Source organism: Pristis pectinata, chromosome 2 (assembly GCF_009764475.1).
Source record: "Pristis pectinata isolate sPriPec2 chromosome 2, sPriPec2.1.pri, whole genome shotgun sequence".
Lineage (NCBI taxonomy): Eukaryota > Metazoa > Chordata > Chondrichthyes > Rhinopristiformes > Pristidae > Pristis > Pristis pectinata.
This window is the reverse complement of record NC_067406.1, coordinates 81,371,593-81,391,123: the sequence shown is the minus strand read 5'-3', so window position 1 is coordinate 81,391,123 and position 19,531 is coordinate 81,371,593. Positions and strand designations below refer to the sequence as shown.

The window sequence follows — 19,531 nt, the reverse complement described above, 5'->3', positions numbered from 1 at the left end:
CATGTACTCATACCAAATACTCAACATGTAATATTTATTGAAGAACTTGCTTTTGTTTCAAAACACAAGTTTTCCTATATGACAACATCCAGCTTTACTATGTTCCCAACAACTTTGTAATGCAGGTCTAAGTACTGGAGGATGAACAGGGGAGGGGTAAAACTGTATTCAAGTATCTAGCAAAGAATATCCAATTTATTCTCTTGAAAACAGGAAAGCTCTCACTATGCTCTGCAAATGACAGATGCCACATCAGACCATTATCCACAGGGAATTCCAAACAGGTTCCAGTCCAGAATTATGAAACATTCCCTTGTGCTTTCAAACAATGCAAAATTATTCCTTGCAATGACTCTCTTCATGAAGACCAGTACAGATGCAGCCTGAAAGTTTTCCCAGCTGAAAACTACCAACTCAACGAATGCCAACTCAACAAATGCCAATAGTTTGGAAAAAGAAACATAACATGAAATTGAAATGAACCAATGTTTAATGTCACTTGAGCAAACATTTGTACAACATCTTTTCCAGTTCTTACAATGTCAGGAAATAATGCAATCAGAAATTGGGAGGTATATTGTGCTAACAGCAATCAAAAACATCCAGGGCAGTTAGTGGCATTTGAAATGGGTATCAAGTATCATTTGAAGAGTTGATCATGCATGAATGAATGACTTTAAAATTCACCAACACCAGATATTCACAGCAAGCAAGTCAAATGCACTAATAGCATCTCATTACTGTGTACCACAACAGTTAATCCCGCATCTAGGCTCTTTTGTTTCCTCATTTCCAGTTGTCTTCTTGAGTGGTATTGTCATCAAGTAGAACATGTCCTTCAGTAATAGATGAAGGTTTGTCTCCATTATGGTACAAGAATCTAGCAATAATTCCCTCAGAATACTAAAAGATGAACCAAGTCAAGACTGCAGATGACTTCTTATGGCAACAGTAATGTTGTTACCACAGTCAAACAGGAACCTCACATATTCCAAGTATGCCCTGTTAAATATAGGAATTATGCATTACATTTGGATCAGGCAACTCATGGCAGTTAAAGGATTTAAGTTGCACCATATGGGACAATGATCAATATATCTGAAACAAAAACTGCTAGCAAAGTCTTAACCAAGTCTGAAATCAACATCCAGAAGTCTCATCTCAATACAAATTAGTCACATGTCACAATTCATTAGGCCTGCAATGAAGGCAGCACAAGCCAAACAGAGGGATTGGTGGGGGGGGGGGGTGGGGGGGGGGCGGAGAGAAAGAGAGGGTGGTGCTGGTAATTTAGCCCCTATTGGTAATGGTGTGATGTTTATCACTTCAGGGCTTTGTGCACCATCCTTCCCTGAAGTGTGACAAGTTTCTTCAGTTGAGAAAGTGTTCATAGACTCAAAGCCAGAGTCTCCAGTTCAACTCAACTGGGACAGAGTTGGGCATGGAATTATTTGGATGAATGTTTGTCCATCAGAAAAGTGGCTCACCAGAACTCCAGGAATTGAGGTTGCAAGGGATGTACTCTAAATGTCACCTGGGATTGTTTCAAAGTTCTGAACTATGGTAGACAGATTTGCCATTGATTTGAAAAATAAATTAGGGAAAAGTTCAGTCCTGTAATTTTGATTTATTAGGTCAGAGCTTTGATTTTGCTGGAGCAGCTGTTCTGTTACAAATTGCTTAAAAATAAGAATTCCCACTTGAATTACATATAGGCTGGGAGGCCAGTAAGCAAGTACCTCAGTGGTTGAAATTCAGTATCCAAAATGTTCTTGGTATTGTGCTGAATGCATTGAAATTTAAGGTCAGGGTTTGCCAGTAAGCACACTTTATAATACTACTCCCTCACCTGTCCCAAAACAGATTGTCCAGTTAAATGCAGGACAGGACACCAAGTGCCAATGAAGCCATTTCTGGCAACAAAGTTTGGGCAAATACTACGTTAAACCATTCCAACCAAATCAGGAGCTTGATTGTCTTATGGTAGTGACTACATGCAATAAAATCAATATTTACTCACCCATTCATATGTATTTTGTTAAGATCAATCGTGTTCACTAAAGCATCAATATTGCTGTTTGATGCAGCACAGATGTTATGTTGCTGGTAACATTTTGCTTGCACATGAACAAGGATCCTTTGCACTGCAGCACATCTGGTAACACTGCTGCTGAATCTGGACTTGATCCCAATGGCACTGCACTTCAGGAAATCTTTGAATTGTTTTCCCTGGAAGGGGACAAAGTACACAAATCAAGGCATTCCCACTTCCTCTTGGTCAGTTACTACTTCATACACAGGTGTGAAGAGAAGCAGCAGCACATTCTAACCACATGAGCTATTTAACTTCCATATACAGTATTGACTTAAAAACCTCTACCAAGCAGACAAAGTTAATCTATAGCAGAGATTGAGGCCTCAAGTGCAAGCATTCAAATTAGCCCTTCCAGCAGTCTGAAACACCACAGCAGTGTTACATCCTCTCATCCCAAAAGGCAACAAGCTCAAGACAAAGCTGAAAAGAACTTTTGTCAATGAACATTCAATTAGAATTATCTGGTAACTTTGCATGATGTACCATTGCAAGCACACCTTTTCCATAAACTGAACACATCTTCATGCATTCTCCAATATGACTTGCACAGCAATTCTGGATAGGGACTGAATTATGATTTTCCTTTGAGGAACTTTACTGCAACTTAATTTTAATATCAAGGTGCAATTTTGACACCTATTTCCCATCTCAAATTTTACCCAGTTGCAAAATAATTCACCATGACAACAAAAGTGATTCAGTATTTGAGTGTAAGGAGTGAAATCATAATGCCTCCAAACTCACCTGTATATCAAAATTGCCTGCATTCTGAAGAAAGTCTGTGCAGATTTCATGCAAGGGGTCATCTAGTTTAGAGGTTGTGTTTTCCAGACATTGAAAAGTATCACATCCTGCATCTGATATGTGGTGCAGACAGGCATTTGTTTCAACTGTTGGAAGCAGAAGAGTTGCCTCAATTATTGAAAACAACAAAGCAGTTTTTTTTCCCTACCACTGAGTATTAAAACAAAGATTGTATCAGGCAGATCCAAAATATCTTAGTTATGTTCAAATCAACATTCAACACAACACCACTGTTTGAGTGAGAGAAAACAGGAAACCACCAGTTAGTCTGACCTCAGTGGAGAGCAGTCTGTAGTGAGGACTACAACAATGAAAACCTTGGAGAACAGGATTCAGCAGAGGAAGTATGGAATAATCGTGTTTGATTGATTCATTGTAGTCCTTGGAGAGTACTGCTAAGAGAATAGATGAGGGGGAGCCAGTGGAGGTATAGCTGGATTTGTCGTCTTTCCAGGACCTGCACGGGTGGTCGGTTGACACAATTAGAAAACAGTTCATAACAATACACCCACATGGATTGAAAAGTGACTCAGAAAAATGCAAAATGGTGATGAATCTCAGAGATGGAGGCTGGGGCTGGTGGTGCAAGGAACTGTGCAGGGGCAGAAATCAATCTGCAAAGATTTGGCTAAATAACCTCACGTCCACCCTCTCCACCACTGGCATACCCCAGATTTGGGGATACAAAACCTCGTGAGAGAGTCCGGGAAAGGTTGAGGTTTCAAAGGGGATATGGGCAATTTTAGAGAGTGGCCAAGCACCATAATCTCTCTCCTGGCTGCAGAAAGAATAACTGGTAGATAGTATTGTATTCAACTCAATAGGTTTCTGGAACGACAGCATGCAGATAATGCGGGAAAATGGCACCGCGGTAAATGGACTGCATTGATCAATGAACGGCAGAACAGGTTTAAAAACCTAAAGCCTGTACCTACGCAGAGATAAGCCACTTGGAGCAAGTGACAAAATAAAGACAGCAGGCAATGAGAGATTACATAGTCACCAAATTAATTTCTGAATTAAACCACTCCTCAAAGGGAAACTAGAACGTAGAAAACCTAAAGCAGACCGGTGAACACATCTCCTGCCTCAGGTCCCGCACACCCTACAGCATTCCCCAGCTGTCACCCAGTCCGTGTCCGGGACAGCCTCTGCCCTCCACTCACCTGCACGTTGCGGGTACAGTTGCTCTTCCCCTGGGGCGGCGGCGGAGCCGCTCTCCCCCAGCGGCTCAGTCACATCAGCAGCCCCCGCAGCAGCGAGCAGACAGCTCAGGGTGAAAAGTAGCAGCAACACGCGAGCCTCCATCTCCACGGCAGGGTAACACTTCAGAGAAAACAAAAGTCTATGTCTAACAAAAGTACTTCTCTTTTACTTCGAGAAGCACCCAAGCAACCTGTAACCTAGAGTACCCAGGTGAGACATTTTATACTATTTTCCCTAAATTGTTTCCCACGCCCCAACTCAACTGAACATTCAAATATACACGTGCCACTTTCAGGAACGTTCTGCTTTTTAAGTGATCCCCAAGAATAGCCCCAGCTTGTATCGCATTTCGGCACCGTCGTGTTTCTCTTCAACGGATTCCTCAGTTCCTGGGCAATCAGGGATGGGTAATAAATGCAGGCAATGCCGGTTATTGCCACATCCCCGTGAATGAATAAAAACAGATGTCGGCTCCTGCCAGTGTCACCAGTGAAGACTGTCTAATAACTGTGCCCTTTACACAGTGCTTCAGGTGTGGTCTAACTGGGGTTTTATCTAATTGTCATTAATTGGTTTATTATTGTCACATGCACCGAGATACAGGGAAAAGCTTTGTTTGCATGCCATCAAACAGATCATTTCATACATAAATACATAAAGGTAGTACTAAAGGAAATTACATCAGTAAGCAGTGTTATGGTAACAGTACAGCAGTTAGTTAAAATGCAATGACCATGACAAGGCAGACTAAGAGATTAAAAATTCATCTTTATCAGAGAAGTGGTCCAATTAAGAGTCTTATACCAGCAGGATAGAAGCTGTTCTTGAGCCTGGTGGTATGTATTCTCAAACATTTGTAGGTTCTGCCCAATGGAAGGGTGGAGAAGAGACAATGATCAGGGTGGGAAGGGACTTTATTCGCTGCTTTCCCAAGGCAGCGGCAAATGGAGACAGTCAATGGGGGGGGGGGGGGGGGCAGCTTTCATGATGGACTGGGCTGCGGTCACAACTCTCTGCAACTCCTTGAGCTCTGGTGCAAAGCAGTTGGCATACCAAGCTGTGATGGATCCAGATAGGATGCTTTCTATGGTGCAAATGTAAAAATTGGTGAATTTCATTGGGGACATGTAGAATTACCACAGCCTTCTAAGGAAGTAGAGGTGCTGGTGCACTTCCTTGGCTACAGTTTCTACATGGCTGGAGCACATCAAGTTATTGGTTATTTATTTACACCTCAGAACTTGAAGCTCTCAAATAGCTCCATTTCAGCACCATGGATGTAGACAGGTCGGGTACTCTGGCCACTTGAAGTCAATGACCGGTTCCACTGTTTTGCTGACATTGAGGAACAGGTTGCTGTCTTGACACCATGCTACTGGGTTTTCCATTTCCTTTCTGTACTCTCTCATCGTTGTTTGAAACTTGGCCCACGATGGTGGTGTAAAACATCTCCCAAATCCTTTATTCACTAAACTTGCACTTTAAGGAAAGGATTCATTTGGCATTGTTGAATACTTTGTGTCTACTGAATCTTAGTGTGAATGAACCCCTGAACTTCTTGAGAAGGTCACTTCTATTTACATGTTATCCCTTTCATGTTAGCCAACTTGAATGTCTTCATAGTGATATTAAATTTGTCTTCCACAATTTTACTCAATCTATCAATGACCCCTTGCATTTTATCATCCCATATAAACAACTTGTGACCCACCAATGATTAACTCTCTGGAAAATATGAATATATCTTTCTCTGCCATATCCTTTAAGTCACTAATAAAATGAATAGTTGATGCACCATCCTGGGTTGTTGTGGGACAGTGGTAAAATATTGTTGATCCCAGCCTGTATGTCACAATTGTCACCTTGGTTACACTGAATTTTGCAACTGTGTGGCTCCCAGTTGTGAACATCACCACTGCAACCCTTCCAAAAGGCAGAGAGCATTGCTGGCAATAATTAGACCACATAAGGTGGGAACCACTGCTCTGCCCAAGGATCACCCTGATGAACTTCTGCTAGCTTGATCAACAGAGGAAGTTGGAAATAGTCAAAATATCAACTAAAATAAATAGATTTATTTAAAGACATATGAAACTACTGTTCATTGATTCAAAACATAAATATGCAATGAAATATAATACTAAAACATCTGGATGTATCTTTGAAATGGAAGCTGAGAACTATTATAAAGAATCTGTTTCTGGCAGGTGTGTAGCTGGTACAATGACAAGGCCCCAGTTCTGAAAGTTGTTGAGTCCAAAGGCAGGAGAGCTCAGATTTGTGGATCTTATATCTATCATATTCTGTTGGATGAGGGTCCATAGTGTTGTTTTTCTTGTTTTATTTGTAGTTTTAGCTTTCCTTACACTTGCTTATATGTTTGCATAAACACCTATGTCTGTAAACTTTCAGTAACTTGCAGTATATTTGGTTCTGTATTGCTGTAGTTTCATTGTCTTTAAAACTGAAGTGTAACTCAATCTGTTCACAGGTTTCCTTATCTAACTGGTTTAGACCAGTTTGCAGTGTAAAGGAAGAGCATGTGGCCAAGTTCTTTAGTTCATTTTACATGCTATGCTTGCTGGTACAGGCTGACCATCTGACCTGGACTTGATGAAAAGAATCAGGTTTATTATCACTGACTAATATGATGTGAGATTTACTATTTTATAAATAGTACAGTTCAATTACATAAAATTACTCAGTTGTTCAATATATCTGAAGTTGTTTTTATTAACCAGCTGGTTTTTGAAGGTGAGTGGCAGATGAATTTTAGTATCAACAATTTGCATTGACTATGTCCTTGACCCAAGAACCTGATGTGCTATACCATAATTAGCCCCTAATCTGCATCACTTGGTCATCAGAAATGCTAGTAAAGATCCTGTTGCATACTATTTGACCATTTAGGTCCAGCAGTACCTGAATGTTCAGTTCTCTCAAATTAAAACGCAGATGCTGGAAATAACAACAATGCTGGAAGCACTCAGCAGGACAGGTACCATTGATGGAAATATTTGGTGTTGAGTATTTCCAGATTTTTTTTAAAAAACACCTCACCATGAGTCATGATCCTACCTGTGATCTGTGCTTCAATTTTCTGTTCTCTTGCACATGCATCTCTGGTGTCTATGCCTTATTTGGGAACTTTCTCTTACTATATATTCTGCTTGAAAGCACTTCTTGGCTCTATTCAGAGCTTTAGTCTGATCCTAATTAATGGACAGTTTTCCATGTTCCTGAACATTTATGCATGGGGTATGAGCCAGGATACAAGAACTAAATGTATTTGTAGTGCTGGGGAAACTAGTTGATAGAATTTGTCAAAGCTAATTGGAATGTGTTTACAGCAGTGGATTAAGCATGCAACATTGCCACTGATTTGATTTGTGTCAGTGACACATCCTGTATTTCAATCTTAGTCAGGAGCACCTTGAGGAATAAGCTTTAAGATCTTCTGCTGTAAGTGGCTGCAGTCTTGTGCATTTTGTGCAGTGTTTCTATTCTTGAGCAGTAATAAGAAATACTTCCTCGAGCCTATGGTTGAATTTCTACCCAGATCTGCTGTTGAGCATGATTTGTCAATGGCTGCATTCCAGACAGAATATTCTGGTTGCAGCAGACTCTTTTGCTGAATTGGACTTGCAGCTGTTCAAATTTAGGTTGAGATTTTAGCTTTTGAAATTTGATTTAGAGCCCTCAATTTTCATGCAACCTGACTGTATTTGGACTAGCAACTATCTGATTTCATCTGGCTGAGATGGCTTTAATCAAAGCCTGGTTAGTCTTGCCTGTGAGTCACTGTAAATAATTTGTCCATCAACAGCTATATGACCAGATAGTTTCAAGTCTTTTTCCTGGATTGATTTCTGGGCCCATGAACAGTAACATTGACACGTAATCATGGGATTTTTGCATGGGTCAGAATTAACACTTAATTACAAACTTAGCTTGTGCAGATATCTGTAACTTGGCTGATATTTGGATAAGGTTAGAACGTGCTGCAGCTTCTCCTCACACCTGTGTATGAAGTAACTGATCAAGAGGAAGTGGGAATGCCTTGACTTGTGTATTTTGTTCCCTTCCAAGGAAAATGATTCAAAGATTTCCTGAAGTGCAGTGCCATTGGGATCAGGTCCAGATTCAGCAGCAGTGTTCCCAGGTGAGCTGCAGTGCAAAGGATCCTTGTACATGTGCAAGCAAAATGTTACCAGAACATATTGTTTGCTGCAGCACAGATGTTATAATGTTATTTTTTTTGTATGTACTCACCACTAAAACAACCAAGCACTGAATCAGTTTGTTGGCGTGGGTAAATTTGCACTAATTGCCTCAACTTTGTTGCCAGAAATTGCCTCATTGTCACTTGGTGTCATGTGGATGTATTTAATTAGCCATTCTGTTTTGGGGCAGGTGATGGAGCAGTATTATGAAGAGTGCTTACTGTCAAAACCAGACCTTTCCACTTGAATTTGAATGCCTTCAGCATAATATGAAAGATGTTTCAGATACCGTAACTTCAACCACTGAGCTGCTTGCTTACTGGCCTCCGAGTTACAATGATGTGTCACTGCAGTGGGAGTTACAATGATGTGTCACTGCAGTGGGAGTTACAATGATGTGTCACTGCAGTGGGAGTTACAATGATGTGTCACTGCAGTGGGAGTTACAATGATGTGTCACTGCAGTGGGAGTTACAATGATGTGTCACTGCAGTGGGAGTTACAATGATGTGTCACTGCAGTGGGAGTTACAATGATGTGTCACTGCAGTGGAGTTACAATGATGTGTCACTGCAGTGGGAGTTACAATGATGTGTCACTGCAGTGGGAGTTACAATGATGTGTCACTGCAGTGGGAGTTACAATGATGTGTCACTGCAGTGGGAGTTACAATGATGTGTCACTGCAGTGGGAGTTACAATGATGTGTCACTGCAGTGGGAGTTACAATGATGTGTCACTGCAGTGGGAGTTACAATGATGTGTCACTGCAGTGGGAGTTACAATGATGTGTCACTGCAGTGGGAGTTACAATGATGTGTCACTGCAGTGGGAGTTACAATGATGTGTCACTGCAGTGGGAGTTACAATGATGTGTCACTGCAGTGGGAGTTACAATGATGTGTCACTGCAGTGGGAGTTACAATGATGTGTCACTGCAGTGGGAGTTACAATGATGTGTCACTGCAGTGGGAGTTACAATGATGTGTCACTGCAGTGGGAGTTACAATGATGTGTCACTGCAGTGGGAGTTACAATGATGTGTCACTGCAGTGGGAGTTACAATGATGTGTCACTGCAGTGGGAGTTACAATGATGTGTCACTGCAGTGGGAGTTACAATGATGTGTCACTGCAGTGGGAGTTACAATGATGTGTCACTGCAGTGGGAGTTACAATGATGTGTCACTGCAGTGGGAGTTACAATGATGTGTCACTGCAGTGGGAGTTACAATGATGTGTCACTGCAGTGGGAGTTACAATGATGTGTCACTGCAGTGGGAGTTACAATGATGTGTCACTGCAGTGGGAGTTACAATGATGTGTCACTGCAGTGGGAGTTACAATGATGTGTCACTGCAGTGGGAGTTACAATGATGTGTCACTGCAGTGGGAGTTACAATGATGTGTCACTGCAGTGGGAGTTACAATGATGTGTCACTGCAGTGGGAGTTACAATGATGTGTCACTGCAGTGGGAGTTACAATGATGTGTCACTGCAGTGGGAGTTACAATGATGTGTCACTGCAGTGGGAGTTACAATGATGTGTCACTGCAGTGGGAGTTACAATGATGTGTCACTGCAGTGGGAGTTACAATGATGTGTCACTGCAGTGGGAGTTACAATGATGTGTCACTGCAGTGGGAGTTACAATGATGTGTCACTGCAGTGGGAGTTACAATGATGTGTCACTGCAGTGGGAGTTACAATGATGTGTCACTGCAGTGGGAGTTACAATGATGTGTCACTGCAGTGGGAGTTACAATGATGTGTCACTGCAGTGGGAGTTACAATGATGTGTCACTGCAGTGGGAGTTACAATGATGTGTCACTGCAGTGGGAGTTACAATGATGTGTCACTGCAGTGGGAGTTACAATGATGTGTCACTGCAGTGGGAGTTACAATGATGTGTCACTGCAGTGGGAGTTACAATGATGTGTCACTGCAGTGGGAGTTACAATGATGTGTCACTGCAGTGGGAGTTACAATGATGTGTCACTGCAGTGGGAGTTACAATGATGTGTCACTGCAGTGGGAGTTACAATGATGTGTCACTGCAGTGGGAGTTACAATGATGTGTCACTGCAGTGGGAGTTACAATGATGTGTCACTGCAGTGGGAGTTACAATGATGTGTCACTGCAGTGGGAGTTACAATGATGTGTCACTGCAGTGGGAGTTACAATGATGTGTCACTGCAGTGGGAGTTACAATGATGTGTCACTGCAGTGGGAGTTACAATGATGTGTCACTGCAGTGGGAGTTACAATGATGTGTCACTGCAGTGGGAGTTACAATGATGTGTCACTGCAGTGGGAGTTACAATGATGTGTCACTGCAGTGGGAGTTACAATGATGTGTCACTGCAGTGGGAGTTACAATGATGTGTCACTGCAGTGGGAGTTACAATGATGTGTCACTGCAGTGGGAGTTACAATGATGTGTCACTGCAGTGGGAGTTACAATGATGTGTCACTGCAGTGGGAGTTACAATGATGTGTCACTGCAGTGGGAGTTACAATGATGTGTCACTGCAGTGGGAGTTACAATGATGTGTCACTGCAGTGGGAGTTACAATGATGTGTCACTGCAGTGGGAGTTACAATGATGTGTCACTGCAGTGGGAGTTACAATGATGTGTCACTGCAGTGGGAGTTACAATGATGTGTCACTGCAGTGGGAGTTACAATGATGTGTCACTGCAGTGGGAGTTACAATGATGTGTCACTGCAGTGGGAGTTACAATGATGTGTCACTGCAGTGGGAGTTACAATGATGTGTCACTGCAGTGGGAGTTACAATGATGTGTCACTGCAGTGGGAGTTACAATGATGTGTCACTGCAGTGGGAGTTACAATGATGTGTCACTGCAGTGGGAGTTACAATGATGTGTCACTGCAGTGGGAGTTACAATGATGTGTCACTGCAGTGGGAGTTACAATGATGTGTCACTGCAGTGGGAGTTACAATGATGTGTCACTGCAGTGGGAGTTACAATGATGTGTCACTGCAGTGGGAGTTACAATGATGTGTCACTGCAGTGGGAGTTACAATGATGTGTCACTGCAGTGGGAGTTACAATGATGTGTCACTGCAGTGGGAGTTACAATGATGTGTCACTGCAGTGGGAGTTACAATGATGTGTCACTGCAGTGGGAGTTACAATGATGTGTCACTGCAGTGGGAGTTACAATGATGTGTCACTGCAGTGGGAGTTACAATGATGTGTCACTGCAGTGGGAGTTACAATGATGTGTCACTGCAGTGGGAGTTACAATGATGTGTCACTGCAGTGGGAGTTACAATGATGTGTCACTGCAGTGGGAGTTACAATGATGTGTCACTGCAGTGGGAGTTACAATGATGTGTCACTGCAGTGGGAGTTACAATGATGTGTCACTGCAGTGGGAGTTACAATGATGTGTCACTGCAGTGGGAGTTACAATGATGTGTCACTGCAGTGGGAGTTACAATGATGTGTCACTGCAGTGGGAGTTACAATGATGTGTCACTGCAGTGGGAGTTACAATGATGTGTCACTGCAGTGGGAGTTACAATGATGTGTCACTGCAGTGGGAGTTACAATGATGTGTCACTGCAGTGGGAGTTACAATGATGTGTCACTGCAGTGGGAGTTACAATGATGTGTCACTGCAGTGGGAGTTACAATGATGTGTCACTGCAGTGGGAGTTACAATGATGTGTCACTGCAGTGGGAGTTACAATGATGTGTCACTGCAGTGGGAGTTACAATGATGTGTCACTGCAGTGGGAGTTACAATGATGTGTCACTGCAGTGGGAGTTACAATGATGTGTCACTGCAGTGGGAGTTACAATGATGTGTCACTGCAGTGGGAGTTACAATGATGTGTCACTGCAGTGGGAGTTACAATGATGTGTCACTGCAGTGGGAGTTACAATGATGTGTCACTGCAGTGGGAGTTACAATGATGTGTCACTGCAGTGGGAGTTACAATGATGTGTCACTGCAGTGGGAGTTACAATGATGTGTCACTGCAGTGGGAGTTACAATGATGTGTCACTGCAGTGGGAGTTACAATGATGTGTCACTGCAGTGGGAGTTACAATGATGTGTCACTGCAGTGGGAGTTACAATGATGTGTCACTGCAGTGGGAGTTACAATGATGTGTCACTGCAGTGGGAGTTACAATGATGTGTCACTGCAGTGGGAGTTACAATGATGTGTCACTGCAGTGGGAGTTACAATGATGTGTCACTGCAGTGGGAGTTACAATGATGTGTCACTGCAGTGGGAGTTACAATGATGTGTCACTGCAGTGGGAGTTACAATGATGTGTCACTGCAGTGGGAGTTACAATGATGTGTCACTGCAGTGGGAGTTACAATGATGTGTCACTGCAGTGGGAGTTACAATGATGTGTCACTGCAGTGGGAGTTACAATGATGTGTCACTGCAGTGGGAGTTACAATGATGTGTCACTGCAGTGGGAGTTCTTGATTTCTTCAGCAGTTTGGAACAGAACAATTTCTCTTGCTAAAACTGACATAAACCAACATTTCAGGACTGAACTTTGCAATTGCTGCTGATTTTCCAACTAAGTGAGGGTCTGTTCACCATAGTTCTGAACTTCAATCAAAGCATCACAGGTGAAGTTTGAAATGTAGCCCTAGGAACTAATTCCTGGAATTCTGGTGCCACATTTCTAATAGACCAAGATCCTTCCAAATGATACAATGCACAACTCTGTCCCAGTTTAGTTTACCCGGAGCCTCTTGCTGTGTTCGGTCCATGACAGCAAGGGAACTTGTGACGCTTTAGGGAAGGACTGTGCACAAACCATAAGTGATAAAATTACTCTCCATTAACACTGGGGGCAACATTACTGGCAAAGCCCAGCACACCCCCTTCTTCCCCCAACCTCTCCCAAATACTTAGGTTGTGGTGCCTATTTTGTAGGCCCAACAAATGAGACATAGCTGATTTCTGATGAGAGAAATAATGCTTGAGGATATTTCTTGGACATGGATAGGACTTGACAAACAGATCTGTTGTAGAATGTATTAATCACAAATTATCCTTCATAGTCCACTTGAAACTATTGCAGCTGCCATTAGTTGCCTGGTCCAAGTGTAATAATGCATCATTCCTCTATTTATCAGGGCATATTTGGAGTATGTGAAGTTCCTGTTTGATTGTGGTAACAGCATTACTATTGCCATAAGAAGTTGGCTACAATCTTGACTTGGTTCATTGTTCAGCATTGAGGGCATTATTGCAAGATTCTTGTATCATAATGGAGAAAACAGAAGAATCAATTTCTCAAGGACATGTTCAACTGGATGACAATTGGAAATGAGGAAACAAAGGAGTCTAGAAATGGGTTTGTTCAAATATTGTTGTGGTATATAGTAATGATATGGTGCAGGTGCATTTGACTTTTTACCATGAACATCTGGAATTAGTGAATTTGAAGTCATTCTCGCTTGCATGATCAAAACTTCTGAAGTTAGTACTCGATTCTCATTACAAATGTCACCATTTTCAGATTTATTGTAAGAACAGGAAATGTACAAAGGTTTTCTTCTGCAACTTGTCTATTAATAACATTCCTGAAAGTGTATGTGTATATTTTAACCATCAAAATGGAACAGGTAAAGTGTCTCATCTGGGCACTCTAGGTTTATAGATTGTTAGCATAGCTGTTAGTGTAAAGCTATTACAGTGCCAGTGACCTGGGTTCAATTCCCACTGCTGCCTGTAAGGAGTTTGTACATGTGGGTTTCCTCCCACATTCCAAGGACATACAGGTTAGGAGCTGTGGGCATGCTATGTTGGCACCAGAAGCATGGCAACACTTGCAGGCTGCCCCCAGAACATTCTTAGCAATGCAAAGATGTATTTCACTGTTTCAATGTACATGTGACAGATAAATATCTTGTCTCAAATTTTAAGGAACCGATATTTTGTCATTTTGTTTGGCTGAAGTCATTTGCAATAGTTTAATTCAGATTGCAGGACTAGATGAAGTGAAACTACATGAAGTTATAATGTGACAGTCTTGGATGACCATGTGAAACCTTTTAAATAAAAGCCATGCAGCTGGCAAATTTAATTAATTTTCACTTGTCAAAACAATGAGACTGCAACTGAGCTGGTCTTCATGAAGTGGAGAGTCATTTTGAATACTATCCCCTGCATTGTGTTTTAAAGCACAGTGGAGTGGTTCATAATTCTGGCCTGGAACTGCTCAGGGTTCCAGTGCTTAATGGTCTAATTTGACATGTGATCTGCAGTACATGGAGTGACAACTTTGATATTGTTGTTAATGCAACAATAAATCTCAAGGAATCTGATTTGAACACCCGTTTCCTCCTCTGTTTATCCTACAGTACTTATAACTGCATTGCAAATCTGTTTAGAGGGTTAACCTAGGAATATGAAATTTGTAATACAGGGAAGTGTACAACTAGAAACAAAAGCACTCTTCAATTAAAAATTATGCATTGGTTATTTGATTGAGGGAACAGAAGGTAGTTTGATACAATAAAATTCTTTCTCACTTATTTCAGAAATGCATGCTCCTGTGCTCTAACAATTTGCAATAGTAATGGCTCTCAAACTGAGAGTCTCAGTTTGACTACATAAGCAGTCCAGTATTTAGAGATCTCATCTCCAACTTGACAGAAGTGCAGGGTTGGGAGCTCTCATGCAGGATCCACAAACAAGACTCTGCTGGTAGGCCCATTGGCTGTTCTTGCCCCATTGAACTCAACTCCTCATACTTTAACTCCATCCTACCTCCCCTGGAGGGAGAGCCACTCTGGGGAAGGGCAAATGCACATGCAACATGCAAGTGAGCAAAGGCTGTCCTGTACAGGATCTGGGTGATAGCTGAGAAATGCTCGAGTGTGGGACATGAGGTAGGAGATTTGTTCACTAGTCTGCTTTAGGTCTCCCATGTTGACAGTTACATTTTTCTGTTGATTGAGTGGGGGTGGATAACTTGGTTAATGTTAGACCACTACCTGCCCACCTGTCTATTTCACCCTTGATGCCATTTGGCTGATCAATGTATGGATACAGACTTGTTGCAGGTAAGGGCTGGATGGTTCCATCAGGCTTGCTTGATGAATGGTGATAATCTGATTAATGGTATTCCTGTGTGGCAGAAGTCCCAACTACTAAAAGTAGATTTTCTCTCCCCCCCCCATATGTGCCACTTCTAATGCTGCTGCTGTCTTCAGTGTCATACAACAAAACAAACACTGTGATGCTGTTTGCACCAAAATTCAGTGACATCTGTACATGCAGTTTTTTTTGACAATCTGAGCCTGTTCTGCAGTTCATTGATCAAGGCAGCCAATCTACCAGCTCTATCCTCCTATGCTATGGAGCTGAAAAAGCATTGAATGAATTCAATGGATAATCACTGATGCTCCACTTGGAACAAAGACAATGCATCAGCACTGAATGCAGAATTTTTCCAATTTTGCTTTAGATGGCCTACTCTTGGTTCTAGTCTTTCCATCCAGGAGAAACATCCTCCCTGCAGCTGTAGACCCCTATCAAAAGCTTCAGTGAGCTATCTCCACAATCTAAACTTTTGAATGAAGGCTGAGTGTATTCAAACCTCCTGTGGCAAACCTATCATCCTTGCAGCCAACCCAGTGAATCTTTACTGCACTTGGTATGGCTACTGTCTCTTTTAGTAAGGTGACAAAAGCTCTACACAACATTCTGAGTGCTGTCTCACCAAGCTTCACCACACCATATAGTTGGAGAAAATCATTATGTGTGATTTGGGTACAAGGATATCCTTGGAATATTTGCCAATTCCTTCACTTAAAAATCTGCTTTTGTGCACCTGATTGGATAACTTCAGATTTTGCCACATTGTATTGCATCTGCATTGTTCTTGTTGGCCACTCACTTCACCTGTCCATATCCCATTGAAGCCTCTGCATTCCTGACTCAATCCCATTTAGTTTAGTATCAACAAACCTGGAAAAGAACATTTAGACACTTGTCTAAATCAAGAATGCAGCTTGAAAGCTGCCCCACACTATTCTTCCCTACCCCACTAGCCACTGAGATTTCATCACCATTTTCTGGCTCAGTTACATCAGCAGTCCCTGCAGCAGCAAGCAGACAGCACAGGGCAAAGAGTAGCAACGTGTGAACTTCTATCTCCACTGCAGGACAACACCAAGAGGCTGGAAGATTAAGTTCAAATGTTTTTTTACTTCTAGAAGCATCTAAACCTATAACCTAGAGTGCCCAGGTGAGACATTTTACCTGCTCCATTTCAATTGAGTGTTAAAATATACACATACAATTTCAGGAGAGTTATTCCTTTCAATGATTCTCAGGGATAGCCCCAGCTTGCATCACCTTTTGGCAACATTTTGTCACTCTTCAATGGATTCCTCAGTTCTTGGGCGGATACAAATGGGTAATGAATGCAGGCAATGCCAATTATTGCCACATCCCTGTGAATATAAATAGTGTCCAGTCCTACCAGTATCACCACTGAAGACTGTCCAAATCAAATGGCCCTTACAGTGCTTCAGATGTGGTCTAACAAGGGCTTTATCTAATTGGTAATTGTTTTTGTTGTCACATGTACTGAGGTACAATGGATGCTTTGTTTGCACATCATGCACAAATCATTTTATGCATATTTACATTGAGTTAGTACATGAGGAAAGCAATAATAGAATGCAGAATATAGTGTTACAGTTACTGAGAGTGCTGTGTAGGTAGGTGGTTAAGGTGCAAGGGCCATGATAAGATAGATTGAGAGATCTCTAACATACAAGAAGTTTCTTCAAGAACTTTATAACAATGGAGTAGAAGTTGTCATTGAGCCTGGTGGTATATGTTCTCAACTGTTTGTACCTAATGATTAATGGAAGAGGGAGAAGAATATGACAAGGGTGAGGGGACTCTTGTTATGTTGGCTGCTTTCGTGAGGCAGTGGAAGAGGCAGTACTGTCAATGGAGTGCAAGCTGGTCTGCAAATGATAGAATGGGCTGTGTTCACAACTTTTAGAATTTACACAGCTGTGGGCAAAGCAGTTGCCTTAAACTGATGCATTTCGATAGGATGCTTTCCATGGTGCATCTGTAAACACTGGTGAGGGTCTTTGGAGATCTGCTGAATTTCCTTAGCCTTCTGAGGCAGTAGAAGTGCTAGTGTGCCTTCTTGGGCTTTGTGTCTATGTTGCTAGACCACATGAAGTTACTGGTGATAATTATATCAAGGAACCTGAACCTCAACACCATTGGTACAAATAGTACTCCTCCCTAGTTCCTGACATCATTGATCAGCTCTTTCAATTTCCTGATATTGAGGGAAAGCTTGATGTTTTGACACCATGGCACCAGATTCTCTTCTGGTACTGCACCTCATCATGGTTTGACATCTGGCTCACTACAGTGATGTAAACCATCTCCCCAATGCTTTATGCACTCACCTTACAGTTAAAGACAACCATTCTGTTGGCATTTTGGTAACATTGTGTCTACTACATTTTAGTGTAATGAGCCCCCTGAAGATCTGAGCAGGCCACTTATTTTCAAAATTTAAATATACCAGTTTTTTTAAATTTGGGCCAATGTCTTCATACTTACATTCATTACAACTTGGTTTCTGCAATGTTACTCAATCTCTGTGATCCTTTCCATCTGGAACACAACAATGCTGTGTTTTTCTACCACTGACTGAGTATTAAAACATTATGCAGATCCAAAACATACATCTGAGCACTTATGTACAGCTCCACATTCCACACAACTCGACTGTGAGGGAGAAAACAGGGAAATAACAGTTAGGCTGACCTCAGTGGAGGGGAGTCTAAAGTGAAGCCTGCAACAATGAAAAACCTTGGAGAACAGGATTCAGCAGAGGAAGTATAGAATAATCATGTTTGACTGATCCACTAGAATCCTTGGACAATGCAACTAATAGAATAGATAAAGGGGAAGTGAGTGGATGTATATTTGAATTTTGTCTTTCAGTGACCTGCACAGGTGGTCAGTTGACAATTAGAGAACAGTTCAAGAGAAATACTGACATGGATTGAGAAGTGGCTCAGACAATGCAAAATGGTGATAAATCTGAGTGGGAGGCCAGGGCAGGTGGTGCAAAGGAACATGTGGGGGCAACAATCAACCTGCAAGGATTTGGCTAAATAACCGGGTGTTCCCCTCCACCAGATTTGGTGATAGGAAATTTGGTGGGATTGAGAGTCAGGGAAAGGTAGAGGTTTCAAGAGGGGATAGGGACAAGATTAGAGAGTGGCCAAGAACTAAAATCTCTCCAGGATGAAGAGAGGAACCACTGGTAGATAGTATTGCATTCACTAATGAAGTGGATTTCTAGAAGGACAGGATGTTATTAGTGTGGGAAGACACCGAGGTAGATGGACGGCTTTAATTAACGAATAGCAGAACAGGCTAAAATGAATATTAACACACCAAACGACTTGCGTGCAGGAGTAATCATACACAGGTTTTGTTGCTCACCATAAAAAACAATCATTCGACCTGGCACACACTGAAACATGAATTTACTATCACTAGTCGGAACTTGTGCCATGAACGAACAACATTCAGATCGACTTAACCCTCGTCATTAAACAATCCTGATGCTATTATCCTTTTCGTCATTTGAGCGACTCCGTCTCCATGCATAGATGAGCCACACGGTGTAAATGTCAAAATAAAAACAGGCGGGCAATGAGATTACACAGGCACCAAGTTAATTTCGGAAGTACCCCACCCGCCTCTATTGTCTCAACACCTCTCGCAGAAAGACTAGAATGTGGAAGACCCAAAGCAGACAGGTGAACACATCTCCTGCCTCAGGTCCCGCACACCCTGCAGCATTCCCCAGCTGTCACCCACTCCGTGTCCGGGTGAGCCTCTACCCTCCGCTCACCTGCACGTTGCGGGTGCATTCGCTCTTCCTCCGACGTGGCGGTGGAGCGGCTCAGTCACATCAGCAGCCCCCGCAGCAGCGAGCAGACAGCGCAGGGTGAAAAGTAGCAGCAACACGCGAGCCTCCATCTCTACGGAAGGATAACACTTCAGAGAAAACAGAAGTCTATGTCTAACAAAAGTACTCCTCTTTTACTTCGAGAAGCACCCAAACAACCTGTAACCTAGAACGCTCAGGTGGGACATTTTATACTATTTTCCCTAAATTGTTTCCCACG

General features: G+C 42.3%; 1 protein-coding gene across 1 annotated transcript; it reads right to left on the bottom strand.

The window, feature by feature from the left end:
* Nucleotides 1-474: 474 nt before the first annotated feature.
* LOC127585768 (stanniocalcin-2-like) lies at nucleotides 475-19,311 on the bottom strand. The gene is made up of 6 exons (XM_052043441.1): nucleotides 19,255-19,311; nucleotides 17,946-17,999; nucleotides 4,066-4,225; nucleotides 2,840-2,985; nucleotides 2,021-2,229; nucleotides 475-1,002 (listed from the first exon to the last, which is right to left on the bottom strand). The coding sequence occupies exons 2-6, from the start codon at nucleotides 17,949-17,951 to the stop codon at nucleotides 921-923; spliced, it is 603 nt and encodes a 200-aa protein (XP_051899401.1). The 5' UTR covers nucleotides 17,952-17,999; nucleotides 19,255-19,311; the 3' UTR covers nucleotides 475-920.
* Between the last annotated feature and the right edge of the window lie 220 nt (nucleotides 19,312-19,531).